General features: G+C 39.4%; 1 protein-coding gene across 1 annotated transcript in view; it reads right to left on the reverse strand.

Moving 5' to 3' along the window:
• Positions 1-2,503: 2,503 nt before the first annotated feature.
• The window catches only part of TEX14 (testis expressed 14, intercellular bridge forming factor), a 33,648-nt gene continuing 15,355 nt past the window's right edge, over positions 2,504-20,796 (reverse strand). Inside the window, exons 12-30 of the mRNA XM_059829235.1 lie at positions 20,551-20,701; positions 19,227-20,212; positions 18,406-18,509; positions 17,175-17,254; positions 16,348-16,614; positions 15,649-15,749; positions 14,498-14,591; positions 13,668-13,758; positions 12,288-12,350; positions 11,064-11,191; positions 10,064-10,254; positions 8,370-8,421; positions 7,824-7,895; positions 6,939-7,016; positions 5,297-5,414; positions 5,005-5,100; positions 4,147-4,256; positions 2,757-2,820; positions 2,504-2,561 (exon numbers count right to left, since the gene is read on the reverse strand). Coding sequence (XP_059685218.1) covers positions 2,528-2,561; positions 2,757-2,820; positions 4,147-4,256; positions 5,005-5,100; positions 5,297-5,414; positions 6,939-7,016; positions 7,824-7,895; positions 8,370-8,421; positions 10,064-10,254; positions 11,064-11,191; positions 12,288-12,350; positions 13,668-13,758; positions 14,498-14,591; positions 15,649-15,749; positions 16,348-16,614; positions 17,175-17,254; positions 18,406-18,509; positions 19,227-20,212; positions 20,551-20,701 — 2,880 coding nt within the window. The 3' untranslated portion in view covers positions 2,504-2,527. The remainder of the gene's footprint in view (positions 2,562-2,756; positions 2,821-4,146; positions 4,257-5,004; positions 5,101-5,296; positions 5,415-6,938; positions 7,017-7,823; positions 7,896-8,369; positions 8,422-10,063; positions 10,255-11,063; positions 11,192-12,287; positions 12,351-13,667; positions 13,759-14,497; positions 14,592-15,648; positions 15,750-16,347; positions 16,615-17,174; positions 17,255-18,405; positions 18,510-19,226; positions 20,213-20,550; positions 20,702-20,796) is intronic.

A 20,796-nucleotide genomic window follows, 5' to 3' on the forward strand; every position in this document is an offset into this window, starting at 1 on the left:
CTGCTCCGAAACAAGAACAAAACAAAAAACCCAAACCCAAGATGAGTACGATGACAGGTACAAGGGAGCTGAAACACGGCTCCTTAGAGAACAAACATTTGCTTTTCTTCTTGTCTTCACCCAAACTTACCGCAGGGTCCTGCAAGCACCTCCAGAGAAATACAGTGTCTACAGGCAGCGCCGCATCCCCGGTGCAGGGGGACAGGGCGCCCGTCCTCACCCCCATCCCCGTGTCCCGACCCCCCTCGCTCTGCTGGCTTCCCTACGTGCAAAATGGCTCGCAGGCTGGCGGCTCAGAGAGGAATTAGAACAGCTCAGTATCGCTGTTCTAATTTAATTAACTGGCTTTTCATTCTCTGGGAAGCTGAAAAGCCCCCTCTGATCTTCTCTGCTGTCTTTGGCTGGTCCTTGTTTAATTGTTCCTGTTAATTACAGCTTTTGTGTCCATGCTTTATGTTATTAGGATGATTTACATTTGTGCTAAACTTAAATCTGGAAAAGCACAAGCTGCTGAAAAACTGAAATCTCCAACTGCTGCGTTCTGGCCTCAATAAGGAGAGCAGACAGGCTATGGGACTACTTGAAAGGCTCTCTACCAACAGAAATAAAAATTCTCCACATTAAGATTAAAAAAAGATAGGGAGATGGTTCACAGTCTGCTCACCATTTGGTCTTACAGATAAAATAGAAAAAGAAATCCAAGAAGCTAAGGAGATTTCACATGATGCAAACCAAAGTGGTATGTAATTATGTGCATGGAAAAATGCATGTGTGCTTGCTCCACTCCACCACACTGCTGCAGCCCCACAAGTTTTAATTACTTTTTATTTAATTGAGCAAGTCTATGAAACATACAAAACATTGCCCAAAGTGAGAGGGAATGACCCCTGTCAGTTATGGGTCACAAGCCACTAAGGACAGAATAAATGTGCTTTCGTCATTGCCCCGTTCCTTGCAACAGGCTGCAACGCAACACGATGCTTCACACGGCCCCAGGCTGACGGAAAGCAGGATCTTGTTCCAGCAGATTATATCAAGAATGTAAGGTGGTTATGCCTGCAGCAAGGACACAGAATTCACAGAGAAAACCAGATACCTGCAGCTGATATGAGCCCTGGTTAGAAAATACTAAACTTTTGCCTGGACAGGACCGTGCGATGCACAGAGGTGAGCCCCGTGTCCCAGGCACTGGCACCGCTGGCAGCTCAGGTGCAGAACTCAAACTGCGGCCTCCTTGCTGCTGGTGCTTCTGCTCTAGCCCTATCCCTACCACCACACGACTAATGGATTAAAGATTTTTATGTTTTTCTTGATCTCTTCTGAAGAAAGCTCCCCCAAGTCTGCCAGTCTGCAGCATTTTCCCTGGAGTAGCTCTATCGGTATCTGGTTATATACATAGTCCAATGATGGGAAACATAGTTAGTAACAAGTGAAAAAAAACGCCACAAACCAAAAACAAAACCAAAAAAGAACCCCAAAAAAGCACCTCCAAAACCAGAAAAAGAACCACATGGCAGCACAATAACTTTGGAAACGTTTATTAGTATTGTTAAACCAAATTAACTAACCATTACAGATAGGCAGCATTTCCCTACATGAACAGGAATGAAAAAGCAACGTGGCACACCCAGCTGTACAAAGGCAGCCAAAATCCCAGTGCCTGTTAAAAGGGGGCAAGGACAATCTTCACACCTCCTGTACCTGAACAGTATTTATCACAAGAAAAGTTAAATAGGAAGTTGCTGTGCCCATCAAAATCCTGATCCAAAGCTCAGTTATATCCAGGGACATTTATTTTTGGATGAGGCCTACCAAGAGTGTAGTTTAATTAAACAACAGGTATCTTTGGAATACTAACCAGATTTTCTCATACTCTCGTCTAATGTTGGCAGGGAATGTATTGCTGCACTTGCAGTCTCTGGAGAACACTGCCTTTTTCTCATTAGCTTTTTGCACAGCAATTAATCCCCTTAATCAGTCAAATCAGTTCAACACGAGATCACAAAAGCACTAAGAAAAGAGAAAACAAGAAATTACCTTGTTACATTTAATGAGCAAGGAAAAACATCCACTACATGGGCTGTAACAGTGCTCCACACTCCAGCATGGAAAAATTTAAGTGCCTGAGCAGTAACAGCAGTCCACAGAATTACAATCATTCTGTCTGTAACGCTGAAAACTGCATAATGCAACAGAGCAAGAAATGCTTTTGCTTATGAAAGCGTGCATGCGCAGGAAAACCCCACCACCACGTAGCCAGCTTCATAAGGATGTTATATTCAGAAAACAGTTCAGTTCTGGGATGTTACTGATACTGCCTTTACATGCAATGATGGTGTAAAACCAGTAAAAATTGTATTACAAAGTAGAGCATTAGATTTTCTTCTGTATTTGCTGCTGCAGTCAAACGAAGTCTGAGCTTTAGAATTGTTTATGTGGCCAAAAAGGGTTGCAATTCACAGGCTGTATACTGTACAAGCAGCAGTAAGCAGGTGATACATTAGAATTTATTCACTATCCATTTTAATCATGTAGGAGAGCTCTGATGCGAAACAATTATCCTGTAGGGAAAAAAAAGAAAGAAGTTACACAGTTGTTGTTTTATTTTCTTATATCAAACTACAAGCTGAAAGTAATGGGATTTCATATTGCCCCTTTTTCGCCTCCTTGGCACGGAAAACAAAAATGTATCTCATGCAGCCAGAGAATACATGAATTTCTACCAAAAGCCCAATTTAATTCACAGAGAGGCTCACCTGAACGGTGAAGGTGACGACAGCTGTTCCTGTAAGTGGGACTTCTGATCTTCAGGATGCGTGTCTAAAAAACATATAAATTCAGCTCAGAACCAAGAAGAACATATACAGCCACACAACACTTCAAAGAGAAAGCTCCCGTTTAGTTGGCACATAGCAGCATGCTGAATCAAGCGCAACAGATCTCCTTGGTAGATCCATTAATTTGCACTTGTAATCAGAAACCAGCCTCAGCTCAGTTGCTGTTGGGTGCATTACACAGGACCCTCTGTGATCAGAAATCGTTCTCTTTTCAAAACCTGAAGACCAATCCCAGCTCAGTTTTTCTAGAAGTCTGACAGAAAATAGGGTCATATATGATAATGCTATGCAAATAACAAGCACAATGATGCTACCTTAAGATCTCTAGGTTTAAAAATTACCATCGACATTTCCAAAAGTAACTAGGGATTTGGGACATTTCAAACTTTTGAGTGCCTAACTGGAGAGCAAAACGTGTTGCAGAGCTGACTGCTGTAGAATTGTTAAATGCCCACAAGACTGAAGATCAGCCTCCTTTAAGTCATCTTGTGCTACACACTGAAAAATCAAAAGTCCTCTCTGAAAATGAAAAGCTACTGCCTTTTTCTTTCCAGACAAAATGCCAGTTCTTTCATGTTTTTTACATAGCACTAAATGCACATTAACTTAATGCAAGTATGTCAGCCCCCTTCCTGTAACAGGAAACATCTTTAACTGAGAAATGCTGAAAATGGCAACCTTTTACTTTAGCTGTAGAATTACCAGTCAGCTTTGACAGCTCCTAATGGAGATTTGGACTTACAGAACAGAGGAAACGCTTTTATTTTATCTTGTGTCTTCCTCCTTACTTCTAGTTTCTATTATAGCAAAGCCAGGGGAGATGAGACCGAAACAGATGTATAAGGGATTTAATGGCGTTAGCATATACATCACAGGTACCTACCAAACCATACTGATAGTAACCAAAGTCCTTACAGTGTGAAGCATTTAGGTGCTTAAGCCAGAGAGGTGGAGTGCTAAGACAGGACACAGACACGGGATTATCAGCTATCTTTCAGTGCTTTCGAGTCAGTAGAGGAAACAGCACTCTCACTATGAGACACACTCTGCAACTCCAGCAAACAGTCCATAATACTGTCAGTCTCAACTGCCCAAAAAAATCAGAAAATTTTCAAGTGTTTCTGGAGCGTTTAAGTCTAGAGCAGCTTCCTCTCCTTTAAAAGCACAGGACAGAAACAGAACCCAGATGGGGGAAATCAAGAAAAGCAAAAAAACTAGACTGTGCAAGCTCAACAAATTCAGTGCTAACAATAGAATAAATGCAATACTGCCCAGCACAGCATCCAGTAGCTTTACAGACGAAGAGGACCTTCTGAACTCCCTGCACAGTTTTCTGGCACTCTGCCTCCAGCCCCGGCTCCTCCTTCCTCCTCTCCCTTCTTCCTTCTGGCATCTTCTGGATCTTGCAGGCCTGCAGCCCTTGAATGACAGAGCTTTGTGTATCATCCCAATTTTTTGTATTTTCTTTTAGACAGGATGAATACATAGCACTAGAACAGAAGCCTCTGGAGATATTAGATGCCTTTTTATTTCTACCCTGACCTATAATGGGCATCTGCCCCCTCCAACCCACAAACTGCCTCTCCCCTCCAAGACTACAGATGTGCTTTAGCTTTACATCCATACGCAGACTCCAGTAATTCCTTACATAACAGCATTAAGTAAATGTAGTCTGACTGTAAGTGTGAATGGGCTTTGGATCAAGACATTTATGAACACGGCAGTATATATACCGCAGGAATCGGTCTGCCCTGTTGGCAAGATCCTCCTGGTTATGGAATGCGGTTATAACCATCTTCCCAAACTCTTCTTTGAAGTCTTTTCTAAACAGCTTTCATGATTACGTTCTCTTAATACACACATTCTTCTCTATCTCAAAAAATCCACCATCCTGTCAAATTATCTCTGATTTCTGTGAAGAATATGCACGGCCTTCCAAGCCTATTGAAGTATTTGCTTTCCACCTACAGGAAATTATATTAACAAAACATTCTTTTTCCCCCCTCTCAATTTAGTATGAAGAGTTCAGATTGACGTCTCCAGGCAAGTTCCCTGACACACTGTTCTCTAAGGAGTGACAGCCCCTTTTCTGAAAAGTCCTGCATAAGTCTATACATGGAACATAAACAAAATAAACTTATGAACAAAGTATCAATTATGAGCTAACCCAAGCGTGTGTCCCTGGGGGTGTTCTTGGATCTCCTCATCTCCAGGAACCGCATGGAGCATTCTTTCTAAAATATCATCAAGAGTAGAGTGAGCCCTGTTGAATAAAATATTTTAAATGGATGCTGGCAAGTTTAATACTACACATTTTAAAAGAAAACAGTCATCATTATCAGGGGTCTTAAAAAAGTTGGCTTATTGTAAGCACTGAATCTTGTTAAAATATACTGGAACCATTATTCTAAATCTCTGTATCTCAAAGCCAAACATGCCTTATTGTCCTTTTTTCATACCTTTCTGTTTCCTCCGCTAGATTAAATGACTCCTTAGTCCACAGACTATGATTTGTCTTCTCATTTCTCTCAGATTCTTTTTTTGACTCTCTGTCTTCTATTTTAATTTGATCGGGAACTATTCACATAAACAGAAAGATTTTAATATCAAAGGCATGAAGGAAGATAATAAAGAAATTAAAATGTGTGTTTATTTACTGCACTTGGGAAGCTTCCAGCTGTCCACTTCTCAATTACTCTTTCCTCAGTCATCTGATTTTCTGCCAGTTAAGCAAATTCACATTATCTACAGTCAAAGGTGGCCAGTAGCAAGACCTAGATAAATATTTTACTGTAACACATTTTTAGATTCACAGGACCGAACAATTTGCTTCATACTGAAATGAAAAATGCATGTGGAAATTAATCTTTAATCTTTCCCCTTACAATCCTAGATATGGAAGACAAATCAAAAGAAAACCTGTGGATGTTAGCTTTGTTACCCTACTTAGCAAAATCCAATGATATCACCCCCCCCAAGACTTATCTCAGCGAGTTCTGTTCCCTACAGCATGTGAATATATTCAGCCACCTTCTGCTAAGCTATGATAAGCAGGAAGCAGTAGGCTGTCACAAAAATGGAGTCTGAAATAGCTGTACTTTATGCAAATACAACAAAACCACAGTGATTGAACAGCAAGCAATACAGGGTGCTGCATTCCTTACCACCTAAAGCCAAGATACTCCTATGAATAAAGTCTCAGCAGTTTCTATCCTTTGGGAAGAGATCTAACAAAGCTGTAGGATAACACAAACAAGTGCCAGTATCATTCTCAAGTGACTATGCTATTTAGCTTTTTTACAGACTAACTCATGTTCTGCCTTTTTTTTTTTTCTTTTCTTTTTTTTGTCCTTTTTTTTTTAACTACTCCTCACTTTCTGACTCACTGGAAACAAACGCAGAGCCTACGAAGATTTAGGTTTTCTGCTCCTCTGACATTACTTGCTGTACATCTAAAAATTATTCCCACTTATTACTATTCGCAGTTTCAGAAGCACAAAGATTCACTACTGCTATCTTTGGTATCTTTGTAACAGAACAGGAAATACAATATTGATTACCCCAGTGGATGCTATTTTCTTACACTATGAGATCAGAGGCATTATTTCATTATGGTGAGTAAGAAACATAAGCAGTTTGTGTGCACTGGCCACTTTCTCAACTGAACCACCCTCCCAGAATGGAAACTTCAGCTCCATTTTACATCAGCTGCCTACCGTCTATACTTCTGTGGGTTTTGTCACTTGTGTTTGAACACAGCATACATTACAGCGGCATAATAAAAGTAGAAGATTAATTCTGATAGTTCAGACCTGCAAGCCTTCCACACCAGATCCCCACAGACTTTAGAGAGTGAACACACGGGAGAAAATCAGCAAACACTAGTGCAGGGAGTACTATTTGTGAAATCACTGCATATAGCCTTACTAAGAAAGGGAAAATCCTCTCAAATTCCTTCTGAACCACAAATACCAAAAAAGCTAAGAATTCAAGTTTATTGTACAGCTGAACATACAGTGACAAGTATTCAGAGTAATTTTGCAGCAATGCAGAAGTAATTTTCTATTTGTAATCTCTATGTTAGGACTATTATCAACTAACCATTTATTTGCACTCCACAGTCACACACTCCCTTCTCTTTAAAGTCTTGAGCAATGGAATCTTGCTGCTTCAAATATTCTGTTAAAAATAACATATATCCTTATTGATTAAGATACTTCCCAAATTAACTGTATACAATCTAAAATACTATATTACTTTATCCATCCAAACCTAGATGAGAACCTTCACATAATCTATCATTAGTTCATATATTAATCCTACAAATTATCTGATTTATTCACTGGATGCCAGTATCCACATGTTCTTGTTTTGGTGAATGAGGAAATAAAAAGATTAGAACTTGTCTGAGTGCCTCATTTCTAGAACAGCACAGGACCTATACACATTTAATTATCCCAATGTCTGGTGTTAGTTTAGGAAGAGTTTATAGCTGAATAACCAAAGCAAATTCCTCTGTAATACACACGAGTAAAAACAATGCTGAATTTTTACACTGTGTTCTGTCTGAAGATGTATGTGATTACAGAAAGAAGTGTAAATCACTGAGACTAAGCTCTGCAAAACTACCTGAGGGATACAGCTGCCCAGCTTGCTTTCGTTTTAATGGAGAACACGCATTGCTCCGGGACACCTTTGAAAAATTCAGTCTACACAAAATTCATCTCAGTGTTAAATTACATCTGCACTCAGTAGGCTAGCTGCTATCAGCAGCAGCAACTAACCCTTACACGAAATGCAGAAACTTCAAGGACGAACTTAAATAACTGGCAGTTACTGAAGCTGTTGGTGCCTGACTTCCTAATCATTGACCTGACTGCAACTAATTTGGAAGCTCTTGTGTATTTAGTAGTGAATGATTTGGGAGAAATCCTGATGGAACACAGCTGGCAAGCGTCATACCATTTTGGGTGAAGTGCCTCTTACCAATTTCATCCAGCAGCTCTTGGGCTGGTGGAGGCAGCTCATCAATGAAGTGGTTAGATGCCTGTGAGAGTGCTGAGATAGGAAAAAAAAATTCTAGTTAATTAGCAGTGATTAATCCTTAATAACTGTGATATAGGCTTACATTATGACAGCATCTTGCTGACATACTTCATTTATCAACCTGCACGAGCCTGGCTTATTCACAGTTTATCAAATAGCCTTAAATAATTTCATCATGGAAAAATCATTTAGAGCTAGACTTGCACGTTCAGTTCTCAATCCTGTACTGCAAATTTTAGGCCAGTAATATTTACATTTCAAACGTAGGCTGATTAGAGGTCAGAGTTCTTAGTCTACAGGTGCAAACACAAAATCCATAACCTAATTACCACTAGCAATACACAGCTGTGTGCAAAGATATTTATCCCTCTAAAAAGAGATGCCCAGGAGAAAAAAAAAAAAAGAGAAGTAAACCCACAAAATTTCTTTTCAAATCTGTTTCTCCATTTATTGATCATTCTATTTGGGCTGAGTTAAGAGTCTTACCAGCTGCCTTCCTGGTGCTTCTCAAGGATGAAGTAACTACTGGCAACCCATCCTGTGTAAGATCATACAGAATGAAACACAAGACAAGAAGGTAAACTGAAGAACTGCTGGTCTTCAATCCTCCCCTTCAACATATTTAATCCAAAATGAGGTAAGGCCTTAATTAAAGCCTTAACTGACCATTAAATTTTAAAATAAGCTCTTCAATCAGTTCAAAATACGAGAACAGAGGTAGCATCCAGGTAAGCCAGATGTGTCAAAAAATTTGCTTGGGCTGCTGTGCACTCATCTTTTAGCTGGCCGTAAGATACTGTCAACTACATAATCTTTATCCATTTCAACACTCTGCATGGACAATTGGATGGGATTTCTCTGAAAGGACAGTTCCAACATCTCTTAAGTTCCCATTCTCTGTTTTGAATCTTTAATTATTAAAGCCAGGCACACCTATTCACCAAAAGAGCCCCCCAAAATCAAGAATTTGTAATCATAGGCAAGTCCTCACTGTCCTCAAAATGGAAAGAGGTGCTTCATGCACTTAATCCTAGAATAAGATTTTAGACAAGAAAGTGACACAATCAAGTATCCCTGCAGAGGCAGTCACGGCAGCACTGCACTGTTAATGGGCTTAATGAATTCCCACTGTCTGCTACACAAGCAGAAAGACACAGGCCTAACCTGATGACAACAAATGCAGTCACTACTGTTCTGGCTGAACAAACTCTAATTTAATCTTTAAATGACAACCCCATCAATGAGTAACAATAAGAAAGGCATAAAGGCAACTATTTCATATTTAACTGTCTGGAAAGACAGTTAAGATAATGCTGTGGCTCCAGAACACCTTCAGTTCCAAAAAGATTACTGGAAATCACTATAGTGACCTTGGAAATTGTCAACTCCAAAGAGAGAGGATTTTTTGATACAACAAAGTTGATAACATTATGCCACGTCTGTGCATAAAAAGGACAAAATTATTGCCCTAATACAAGGGCTTTCGGAACATTTACTTGCTTCCAAACTACTAGATGGAGGCTTCCACCTTAGTTTTCATCCTCAAGGAATCACTCATTTACATACTCATTTACGCCCCCCACTAAGTTTTGAGAATTCTTCAGTTTCACATGAAAACTTACATACTTGAACACACATGCACATGTATTTATTTCCACTCAGGTTTCTTCCCCACTTTCACATAGTCAAAATCCTATAGTTCACAAATCACTTGTAAATTCAGAGTGGTTCAGATAAGCAGCCTGCTGTTGCCTCGCCAGAAGACCAAGTGATCAATCCCCCCTTTCCCAACAAAACCATAACCTTTTTACCAATGATTTTGCAGATATTTACCACTTTGGTATTCCAAGATGACTGGATCCAATGCTAGGAAATGGTAATTCTTTACAGCCAGCGAAGGGATGGAGGGCAGACAAGGCCACTTTGATGGCAGTCAACATTTACATACAATTAGGTGCAAGGGGAAGCCAGCTCTTTGTATAAATCAGGGGCACACACTGACTGCTTTGAAATCACTCAGAACTTCTGTCATTATGTCAGCAGATCCAGGATTCAAAAATACTCACAAAGACCTAGAAGTATTTCTGTGCTTCTCATCTTGCATTTATTTTAAGAAAAAGTATTTAAAAAAAAAAATATTTTAAAGAATGGCTGGCGTAAGGTAAATTTTCTAGACTTACAGGCTTATTCAATTCAGATGAGCAAACTCCTGAAGCAACTGAGGGAATTTCAGTGCTCCTTCCTTCTTCATAGGCTGTAGTGAATGTCCTGGACACTGCAGAGGAGATGTCTTGAGAATCGCAGAAAGATGAATCTGAAGCTACTGCATGGCAGTGTTTGCATTTCTCAAAGGCTACTGGAATTTTTTCGTCTAGAATTAAAAAAAAAAAAAAAGGGAAAGATAATAGCAAAGCTAGAAAATTATTTTTGGATTTTTTGTATCTTGGTCACATTTCAACGGAAGCAGAAAAAGCCTGTTCGTATACTTGAACAGGCACCTGCACAGGAAACTCTAAGAGATCATTGTCCCTAAATGATCTCAAAACAGAAGTCCAAACTGACTACCTAGGAGTTCCACCTCAGACATTATTTATGCAGAACTCTGCCAACTGAGAAATTTCGAATACTATATTACATCAAATTAATGAAAGTACAAAGCAAATGATAAGTGTTGTTTAAGAGCAATGAATTAAGTTCAACAAACACTGAGATCACTTTATCAACACTCAAAATATACTAAGTCCTTACTACTTTGTCTGTCTTTAAAATGCTAAAATCTACACGTATCACTCCAAATCAGTTTTAAATGTCTAAACCAACTTCTGATTTATGAAGGCTGCCATTAACTAACAAGTCATCTTTCAGATAGTGGCTTTTTCAGCTGTGTCCCCATAAAGTCTCCTTTAGTTCTATGCTAGAGATTTCTTTTGACCAAACAGGCTCTAACTACAAAGTTGTAACTATCCAGACCAAAACAATGAGATTTCAAACAACAGCTCCAGCATTTCTTGCAGTTACTTATTCCAAGCCTGACACTTCTGCATTGGTACTACATGAATGGAGTTTCCGTGATTCACATCAGTAATTTTTACATTAGTAAGTCTTGGCAGAAAGGTCTGACTCCCAGCACAGAAAGGTTAAGTAATTCACTGGTCCTTCCTTCTTCCTCTCTGCAGTTACCTGAGCTGAGTGGAGTGCTGACGCTGGTTGGTGCATGATTCACTCTGGGCGTTTTACAATCTATATCGCTGTAGTAGTTCTCTTGCTCATAGGGGATACTTGACAAATCCTGAATATCTGTCACTGATCTGAAGTATCAAAAGATGTTCTGACAGTTAGAATCGCCACTTCTTACACTTGTGAATCACTAAATTCTGCTACTTTCAGGTTCTTTAAGTTTTAATTTTGTTCAGTTTTATCTAGTTTTCCAGAAGGAAGAGAGACATTCCCTTTGAAAACTTCCCACAGAATTCTTGGAAAGCTAAAGGTCACCATCTTCAATAATCTTGCAGAGACAGAAAAGGTTAATTATTTGCTTTCCCTTCCTTTACAGGATTTCGTAATTTTAACAATTCTCCTATAAAAGCAAGCTCAGGAAATCGCCTCCAGAAAGGGCATGAACCTCAAATGTGAACCACTAGGTAGAAAACTCTCCAAAGCCAAGGGAAGACCTCAAGGTTTAATTAGTGGATTGTTAATTTTTGTTAAGACTAAACGTAGGTCCTGGGAGCCTTTAAAAGAATGACTTAGATAAACTGAAACTGTTCAAAGATCTGCACAGGCAGTGATGCCCACTCAAATTACACAAATTCTTAAGTGGCTGCAGGACTGGGATTATATTAAGCAAACCAACAGCTTCTGCAGATACAGCCTGGATTACACTGTCCTCAGAAGACCATGAAACGAAGAGACGCCTACTGTTACCAAATCAGTAATTTCTATGCAAATCTCCATTATCTGTAGAAAGAAACTAACTTTACTAGTTAAGTCACAAACCTATTCCGCAACTTTTTCCTGAGAATCTCAATCACAAGACTATTTTTGTAATAAAATTTATTTAGCTACATACTAATGATTTGCCCTTTAAAGTAATTTTACTTCTTTTGTGTAGTAAGGACAGAAGAAACAAAGAATCCTAACATTTTAATGTGAAGAAGCACATGCAGATTAACAGTTAATTACTTACTAATATGAAAATTTTTCAAACTAAGGACAACTGTATGCGATAGCTCTTTTATACCAAACTCCCAACTTATCATGAGAAAATATTCTTTCAATACTTCAAATAGTATTCTCTCTCAGCTTTGGTCTGTCTCGTCTTCCTGTTTTGCATCAACAGAAACTTTTACAATGATAATGACCAACTTGCTGAAGTTTTGATATAAAGTGATCTGTGGCTCTTACACATCTTTTTCTTTGCATTCTTCCTGTGGCTCCAACAGTATAACTTCTTGTGCTACTTCAACACTGGAATGAGAGAAGAAAGGTCATGTCCATTGATCCTCTCAGAGAATTATGAAAACAAATGTATTTAGTTTCCTCTCTCTCCAGAAGTTTAAAGGACTACCTTTCTCTGAGGTAGACTGCAGCTCATAAAAGCTTTTTACTTAAAACCTTAGAAGATGGAGAGTGCTAGGAGAAAAATGCTATTTTAAGCGCATTATGGATTTGTATCCGGTAAGGAGAAAACTTCTAATTGACATATGCAGTTTCAAAACAAAACTGGAAGCTAAATAAAAATCTAGGAATGTACATCACTACATTGTTCTATCATCCTTTGATTGCTCTGCATTGCAAGCTATTCTCTCAAACTGTAACAACCCCATTCAAGGTCAAAGAGGCATTCAAAGGGGATTAGTCAGATGGTCAGACAGCAACAGTCCTCTGTCCTGCTGGCAAAAGCTTAGTTCCTAAGTGAAGGGAGCCACCAGAACCATTACCTTTTATCTTAAGGCCAAGGATTTTCACACTTGCTGCCTACCTTTGACACTGGTCATTCATCCTCCAGTGGAGGGGAGAAAGTGCAACACTGACGGACTTGAGAAAGTGAGCAGCTGCTAATCTGGAGGAACACAAGGAAACCAGAGCTACAGGGAGGCTAGGGGCTTTCAAGAAGCCTGAAAGCTACTGCTGAAAGATCTTCAGGGAAAGGACTGTTTCTCTTTAAGCAAAAGTGCCCCTTGCAGCATGAGGTGGTGATTCTGGCCAACGTCTCTGCATACTAGTACAATATAAAATTTACAAAAATACTGGATATAAACACTTCATGTTTGACAGATGAGACTGCAAGTCTCCAAGCATGGGCTAATGTTATCTGCAGGCAAGATACAGTGAGCATACTCGCACTGGGTTGTGCCCACAGGGGGGGAAAGGCATGATCTTTATGCCACTTGAGCTCCAAAACCAAAGCACAACAGAATTAAAACAGATGACTGAAGCCTTAATTTGAATTATCTTTGCTCTGTTTACAACCGTAGTTTATCGGTGTAAAAGGACTTGTAATATATACATGACTTATTTTTCCTATTTTAGCTCCCTCATTAAGCAAAAAAAAAAAAAAAACCAAACAAACCACCACTGAGCACTGTAAAAGACAAAACCTCATGAGACTTGTGCAAGTTCTTTTAGTATTTTCTTGGCAAGGAACTATGATATGTAGATAGTCATTAAAAATCACCACTGGCATCTTATTTGAATATTAGATATATAATCAGAATTAATAAAGACAGCACACTTTATAACCTAATTTATGCTTGAAGTAATGATGAAAATAAGTCTATCTACCTGGCTACAGGCATACGGCTAAGTTGATTCACTCCTAGCGTGTTACTGCCAGAGTTCTGTGCCACTGTGCTGCAGAATAGTATTTTTCCTCCTGAATACAAGTAACAAATGTTCCCTGTTATTGGGTTTTGCAAGTACAAAAGAAAGCGACACAACTCATTGAACAGGAAATTGCAACTTTATTAAATTTTTTTAGTTCTTGTGACCTTTGTTGTTGTCAAGAGACAAATGTGTTTTAAAGATGCATTTTCATAAACATACCACAGCTGCCAGACAGTCAACCACTGAAGCACTGGGGAATATTGCAACATTTACAAATTTGAACTAAGAGAGGCAACAGACTAGAGAAACACTGATGATCCTTCCATTATTCTGCACACACACAATGTCAGCTCTTACACTTTTTAAGCTCAAGATCCTTCTAGCAATAAGAATATTGATGTGTAAATACAACTCTAATTCAGTTTCCAGCACCACAGCAAGTTGCATAAAAAGATTAAACTTAGCCCTAGGGTAAAAACAAAAAGGCTGCAAACAAGTTTTGGTTTTGTGGGGGTTTTGTTGTTTTTGTTTTGTTTTTTAACTGAAACACAGCAAGTACATAATTATTGCACTCAAACAGTATTTCAGTAACTGCAGTGCCCAAACCTCATCTTCCAAAATCCTGAGTGTCCTGAACTCTCACTAAAATAATGAGAAATTAAAGACCATATGACCCTGAAGAATCAAGCTCCAGCCTTCTGATGGGAGCACTGCTGGGAAAAACGTAACTGCAACAACACTCCATCTTCCTGACTCAAAAGTACCTTCAATAGAGCAAGCACATTTACCTGAAACCTGAATACCTGATCCTGCATCTTCCGGTAACTGTTTCTGTAAAAATCCTTCACAAGCATCTTCTAATTTGCCCTCAGCATCTGAGGTCTGAAGGGGAAGAAAAAGGAAGTGAATTCAATTTCTCATAGGCAAGCTATGAAGGGTAGGACAACTCGCACGGGATGATGTTCACAATAATTAGGATGGAGAGACAAACTTTAAGAGCTTATCAGCAAACAGCATGGACTGAATAGTCCATACAATAGTTTTGAATCTTCAAGAAATGAATGAAGATTGTTTTAAGACTATTGAGTACTATAATTGATAGAGCTGTGAAGGAAAGGCTGAGATTATCAACTGCCTAAAACTTCTCTCAACCACAGATTATGCGATTTCCTAGTAAAGAAATTAAGAAAACATGCCCCTGCTGTTTTGGGAGGCTGGGTGTTTCTGGGGTTTTGGGTTTTTTCTACACCCCCACCCCCCCCCCCCCACTTTGGGCAGGGGTGTGTGTTTTAAAGGAACAGGGTTAGAATTTTCTTTCTTTTAGATAAATATTTGTAGACATTATTTCAAAAGAAGAGAATAAAAAAACTGTCATTCTCACACTTTCTACAGCTCTTCTTCAAATCAAATGGGAGCATAATAAAGTCATGTTGTGTAACTTACGTCCAAAGTTCCTGACACAGACTCCATTCCTGTCTTTTCTGTTATTTTTACCTCTAGTTCTGAACTTCCCTGAGTAGTAGCATGAAGGAAATAATCAGGAGTCAAGAATTCTTCTGACACATCAGGAGATGAATTAAGGGAATAATGTAATTCTCTTGAATGTCCCTGTGAAAGACATCATCATTTGAGATGCTTTCTCCACTATTAAAGAACATAGATTTTAGTGAATAATGTTAAACAATACTGCATCAAATTGAAATTATATTTAACTTGATCACTCCTGAGTTTCAGCCTACCTCCTGCTCCTTACATTACCTTGATGGTTTATAGAACCAAACAAAAAAAAAACCCAGGGGGAGGAAGGGGGATTGTTAGTCAGATCACAACTGAAAAAGATCAGCTGTCTTGGTAGTTCAGTGTGCAACACGGAGAGACCAGGCTAAACTGTTTTACAGATAACTAGCTGCAACTAGATTTCCTGGATTACTATACATACTCTAGAGAGATTCTCAACTTGTTGAGGAAGGACTGAATTCTTATGAACGGTTATTCCAGACTCTGCTTGTTCGTCTTGTGATGGCGACTGGCAACTTCTCCCTAGGATGTCAGAATGGAACAAAACTATTAGACAAAAAAATAATATGAACCACTGATGGAATATCAATGAGAGCAGACAGTAAAACCACATTGTCTGTCAGGAATATGGAGAAGTAATGACATTTAAATGCTCACATCATTAATCTAGGCATGTGAAGCTTTCCTTGTTCCTTTACCCATAACTTACAAAAGCACTACCCGCTATGCTGCTACAGAAAAAGCATCTCTGTAGTCCAACTGAAAGAAATAAAGTGTGAAAGGATGCTCATGGATTTGAAAGCTTTGGGTCTCCCATGCTGGTACATGGTAATCAATGATGATGAAGGGTCTTCCAAGCTCACTGGACATTACCTCCACCTATTAACATGTAATACTCATCTTAGTCTATTATTTATGTTCACCAATGACTGAGTGATTGACCTTCACCAATGACTGAGTGATTGACCTTCACCAATGACTGAGTGATTGACCTGCTTTGGGGGCAAGACTCTGGAAGATAAAATTGACAATTCTGGTAATAAAATCACAGAAGCTGAAACCTGCTGGAGGATAGAGAGACAAAAAGAGAAGAAATTATTTTTTGTTTTTTCAACCTTACCTCCAGAACTTCTGAATGCAGACTCCAGATCACTCTCCTCAGATTCAGATCTATCCTCACTGCCCAGATCCCAAGGCTCAACATTATCACCTGTCTGCCACCTATATCTTTGTTGGTCTTGGCTTTTTTGCACTCTAACAGTGACATGTTGAAAGGCTTCCTTTATACTCTCTGCTTCACTTTCAGATGTACATTCACTGGCTGGATATAGAGAGCGGAGTTCTAGTTGTCCTGAGGCCACTCTTCTGGCCATTTGCTTTACTTCAGCTACACAAAAAGAACAAAATTACCAGTTCACACAACAGAATCTGGACCTTCAAAGCACTCCCTATGTTTCATTATGTCTGCAGAGTTGGAAATGCTGAAGTTACAGCCTGTTAAAGCCTGACTCCTTTATCATCAAAAGAGCTAAACACTTCCTTCCATTTTAAGGAAAGCTTAAAACCTGCATAAATTGCTATGGATAAGTCTTTACATGAACAATTTTTCTGAGTTTGCATTCTCTATTATTCGTGCCTGTACTGCCATCCACTGGTCATTGCTATACTACCCTTTCTAAATTTAACTGCTGTCCCTCCCTTACATCCTCCAAAACAGGGCTAGAAATTCCTTGAACTTTATAATCATCTTAATGTGTCTGATTATTTTATGCCCTAAATGTGCAAGACACAGGATCCTACTCATTTGGTTTTCATCCAAGAACAGCCTAACAGAGCTTCAGCAATTAAGGCGCACAGACCTGTTTCAAGTAACAAAATGTGTTAAGTTTTAACACATCGCAGTAAGACTTGCTAACATTAATGCAGAGTTAACACCAATTTACTTACTCCTCCATTCTGATTGCATCATCCTACTCTCCTCACTTATTTTTGTACCGTAAATTTCAGATCTTGATTTTGGATAGCACCTATAATAAATCATTATGAAATGCATCAAACTGTTAATGCACAAGCCTATTGTTAAGTATTCCCCAGTCAGTAAAAGACTAGAAGTTGTTTTAATGTTCATTAAAATGCTGAGAGCACACATGTTCTAAGAACCCAACAGAACTAGCAGACTGAGCTGTCAGAAGCTTAGAAAGCACAGACAATTATTTAGGTCTACTACAGATTAACCAGACAAGCTGTACATTAAAATCTACATTTCAAAAAGCTGTCAACTGCCTTCAGATAATATATCTATGTAAACACTAACAGACAATGAATGCTATGTAGATGTGTTTTATTCAGATCAGTAAGCTGATCAGTAGATAACTGAAGATATTCAGAACTTCAGACTTGGGTAACAACAATCCTACCACCAACCGATTCCAATCTAGAGTTTGTTCACTTGACCATCTAACCACACGTCAGCATCTGGCATATTTATGTTCTAACCAAGTATGTCCTTTACCAACAGGTCTTACTGATCCAGCTGGGTCATGAATCAAAAACTGCAACAGTTTTCCCGACTGATTTGACCCAAACATTGAAGGACGTGCCTGCCTGTCCCCATCTTTCCAATTAATAAGATACATTAATTTGCACAAGTTTTGCCAGGTATTTCTAATATGTACTTTCCACCCATACTTAGAAATATAAAGGGGCAACATAAAAAAGCACAGCAAACGTAAGAAAGTAACATACGCTCTGTTGACTGCTCTACTCCCACAGCCCCTAACATAGGTCCTAGTCCTACACCTACGAAAGCCAAAGCATTTCTACTGAGAATTGAATGAGGCTGTGCAGAGAGGAGAACCACCCTTACTAGTAACCTATTAGGTTGCTCTCCTTAGGCACTGTTACAGTTTTGGACCACTGACCTCCATTAGAGAGGCATGTGGAATCTGTCTGAACATCACTCTTTAAAAGTAACTGCCTGGTCGCAGCAGTTACCCTGTCAGCTCTGCAGCTGACAATGCCTCACAGTAGGGTCCTCCTTGGACAGATGGCTTTTGGCTTACTGAAGAAACATTTAATGCCATCCTTGATCCTGGATGCGACTACTTTTGACAGTGGCTGTATCAAGATGAATCGGCTAGAATTAACTCTTCTGTGAATACGATCAAAAACTCACCACCTCTCTTCTTCACTTCCACTTGCTGCAGAATGTGAATCACCTCCTCTCTGACATTGCAAGTTGAACTTTTTTTTGCATCTTACAGATACACGTGGGAGTAAATGCTGAAATGAGTCCAACAAGCCATGATTCAGCACACATCGGGCGTTCTGGTAATTACTAGTTGAGCTGTCTATGAGATATACTAAGAATTGGACTGTGCAAACTTTATTCCCCGGGTTTTATTTTAGTAGCACTGCTCATGAGAAAGGATGACAGCTCCAGGCCTTAGCCTAGTAAAAACTCTGCCCTGGATTTACAGTAGGTTTCATATGTATGCAGGCAGACTATCGTAACATGTAGTTCCCAGGGGAATGAGTGGACCTAGATGACTCAAGATTATTCCTACAGCAGATATGTACATGAATTTCTCTTTTCCTCTTTGGGCTAAGCATGTCAACTACTTATATTTAATAATGAAAATGATCTAGAAGCCCTTACTAATGACAGCTTAGACCTCCGTAACTAAGTATACAAACAAAAGCCTTTCTCCGCTTGACCTTTTCCTTGACAGTCCCACTTCTATTTTAGTACAGGATTTTATTCCCTCCCAACCCACTGGACTAGTATTTTGCTCGGGCGGTGGGTGGGGAGAAAGAAGAAATACTACTATTGCACTGCTGAGCTGACTATTTTCATTCCTATATATAATGCACATGGTATGCACAAGTATTTTAAAAGATAGATTCATCCCTCCTCTTGGACACCATCTGTAACTACATCCCTTTACCTGCTAAGGAATACAGAAGTGATAAACACAGTCACGCTGCTCAACACTTTACCTCATGGTCTAGGCTCGTTTGATCATCCAGGCTTTTCACCACACCAAAGCTGAGATCATGACAGTTGTTTTCATTTTTAGTCTTACTCATTTCATGAAAGCACTTCCACTTTTCATTTTGAATTGCCTCCATTTCCTTTACTGTCTTTGAAACAGCTTGGAAACTCTCTCCACCGAATGCTCCTTGTGCCTGACATGTCATCAGTGGTGGAATATAGTCACTTGATGGTGGACCTACAGCCTTCCATAAAAAAGTATTAACTCCAGAAAAAGGGTTACTGGTATTTTGGGAAGTATCATCAGATCTGTTCCAGTGTCTGTCTTGAAAAAATCGCTTAGAAAGCTGATTCATTCTAATTTCCTGGAGCAGCTTCTTTTGCTTTTCAATGGCCTCTAATTTGTCCAGTTTCTCCTCTGTTCTGCACAGGGAATCTGCTGCCTGCTGCAACATGCTTTGAACAATCTTTAAATTAAGGACACATTTGCTGATGTGCTGCTCATTCTGGGTCAGACTACTCATTCTTCTCCCAGGATCTCCTCTCACCTGTGCCAGCATGCATAGGTCAGAGGCCTCACTTATCCTCTCCTCCTCTTCTGTAGCATACTCTGTACCCGATTCTGAAAAGCCACCTTCCTCATAAACTGGCCTTTCCTCACAGTGCACTCCAGGGGATGCATATAGGTCTCTGAGGGTAGCCTCATCATCTTCCTTTTGCTGCCTTTTTTCATCCTTTAGAGTTTGACCTAATCCAGCGCCTTCTTCCGGGAAGTCTTCGTGAAGTTCTGGATAACTGGCAAAGATTTCATTGATTTCAAAGCTACAGAGGCTGTCATCCACATCACTGACACTGAGGGTCAGCTGGAGTTCAGAAGCTACATCACGATTTTGGTCCTGTGCAACTGGCTGTAGACTGGTTGATGCCTCTTGGTCCACTAAAGCACTACTCTTCTCAGGGAAATGAGAGTATTTTGGGGCAGTAGAGCTCTCTGAAAAATTTAAGTGTTAAACCGTTTCTCCAGATGTCCATCAAACACGCTGCTTTCGTACATTTAGGAGTTAACATCTTCTAGAGATTACATGAGCAGCATTTAACACCTCTGCTGAAAACAGTATGCCTGAACTTCAAATATTAACCAGACTTATAGTCTTGAGTTTTCATTAGCAATTAGGGTGGTAGATAGAAAGCAGTTAGATTTGGATTCTATTTTCAAACTATGTCATAAAATCTGTAAGCACTCACATTTTAATTATTTATATTAGACCTTTATGGACGGAGCAACATACTAAGTGAAGGACACATGGCATCTTGCTAGAAGAAACTCACCAGCCTCTGTTATCTCTTTTCCCTGCAATTCCTGTGTTCTCTTCTGGTAGCTAAAAGCTGGTGCCAAACAGATGTTCACATCTGCAAAAACAGTGGGTCTTTGTGCTTTTGACATTTCATCGGCATGACCAGTTTGAGACTTAACTAAGTCCTGTAATATAAAAAACGGAATAAAAGACAACTATATTTGACAGTTCAATGTCTCTACTTATTCTTTTAAGGTGGTTTGCCTCCATGATCAGAAAA

Source organism: Gavia stellata, chromosome 25 (genome assembly GCF_030936135.1).
Source record: "Gavia stellata isolate bGavSte3 chromosome 25, bGavSte3.hap2, whole genome shotgun sequence".
Lineage (NCBI taxonomy): Eukaryota > Metazoa > Chordata > Aves > Gaviiformes > Gaviidae > Gavia > Gavia stellata.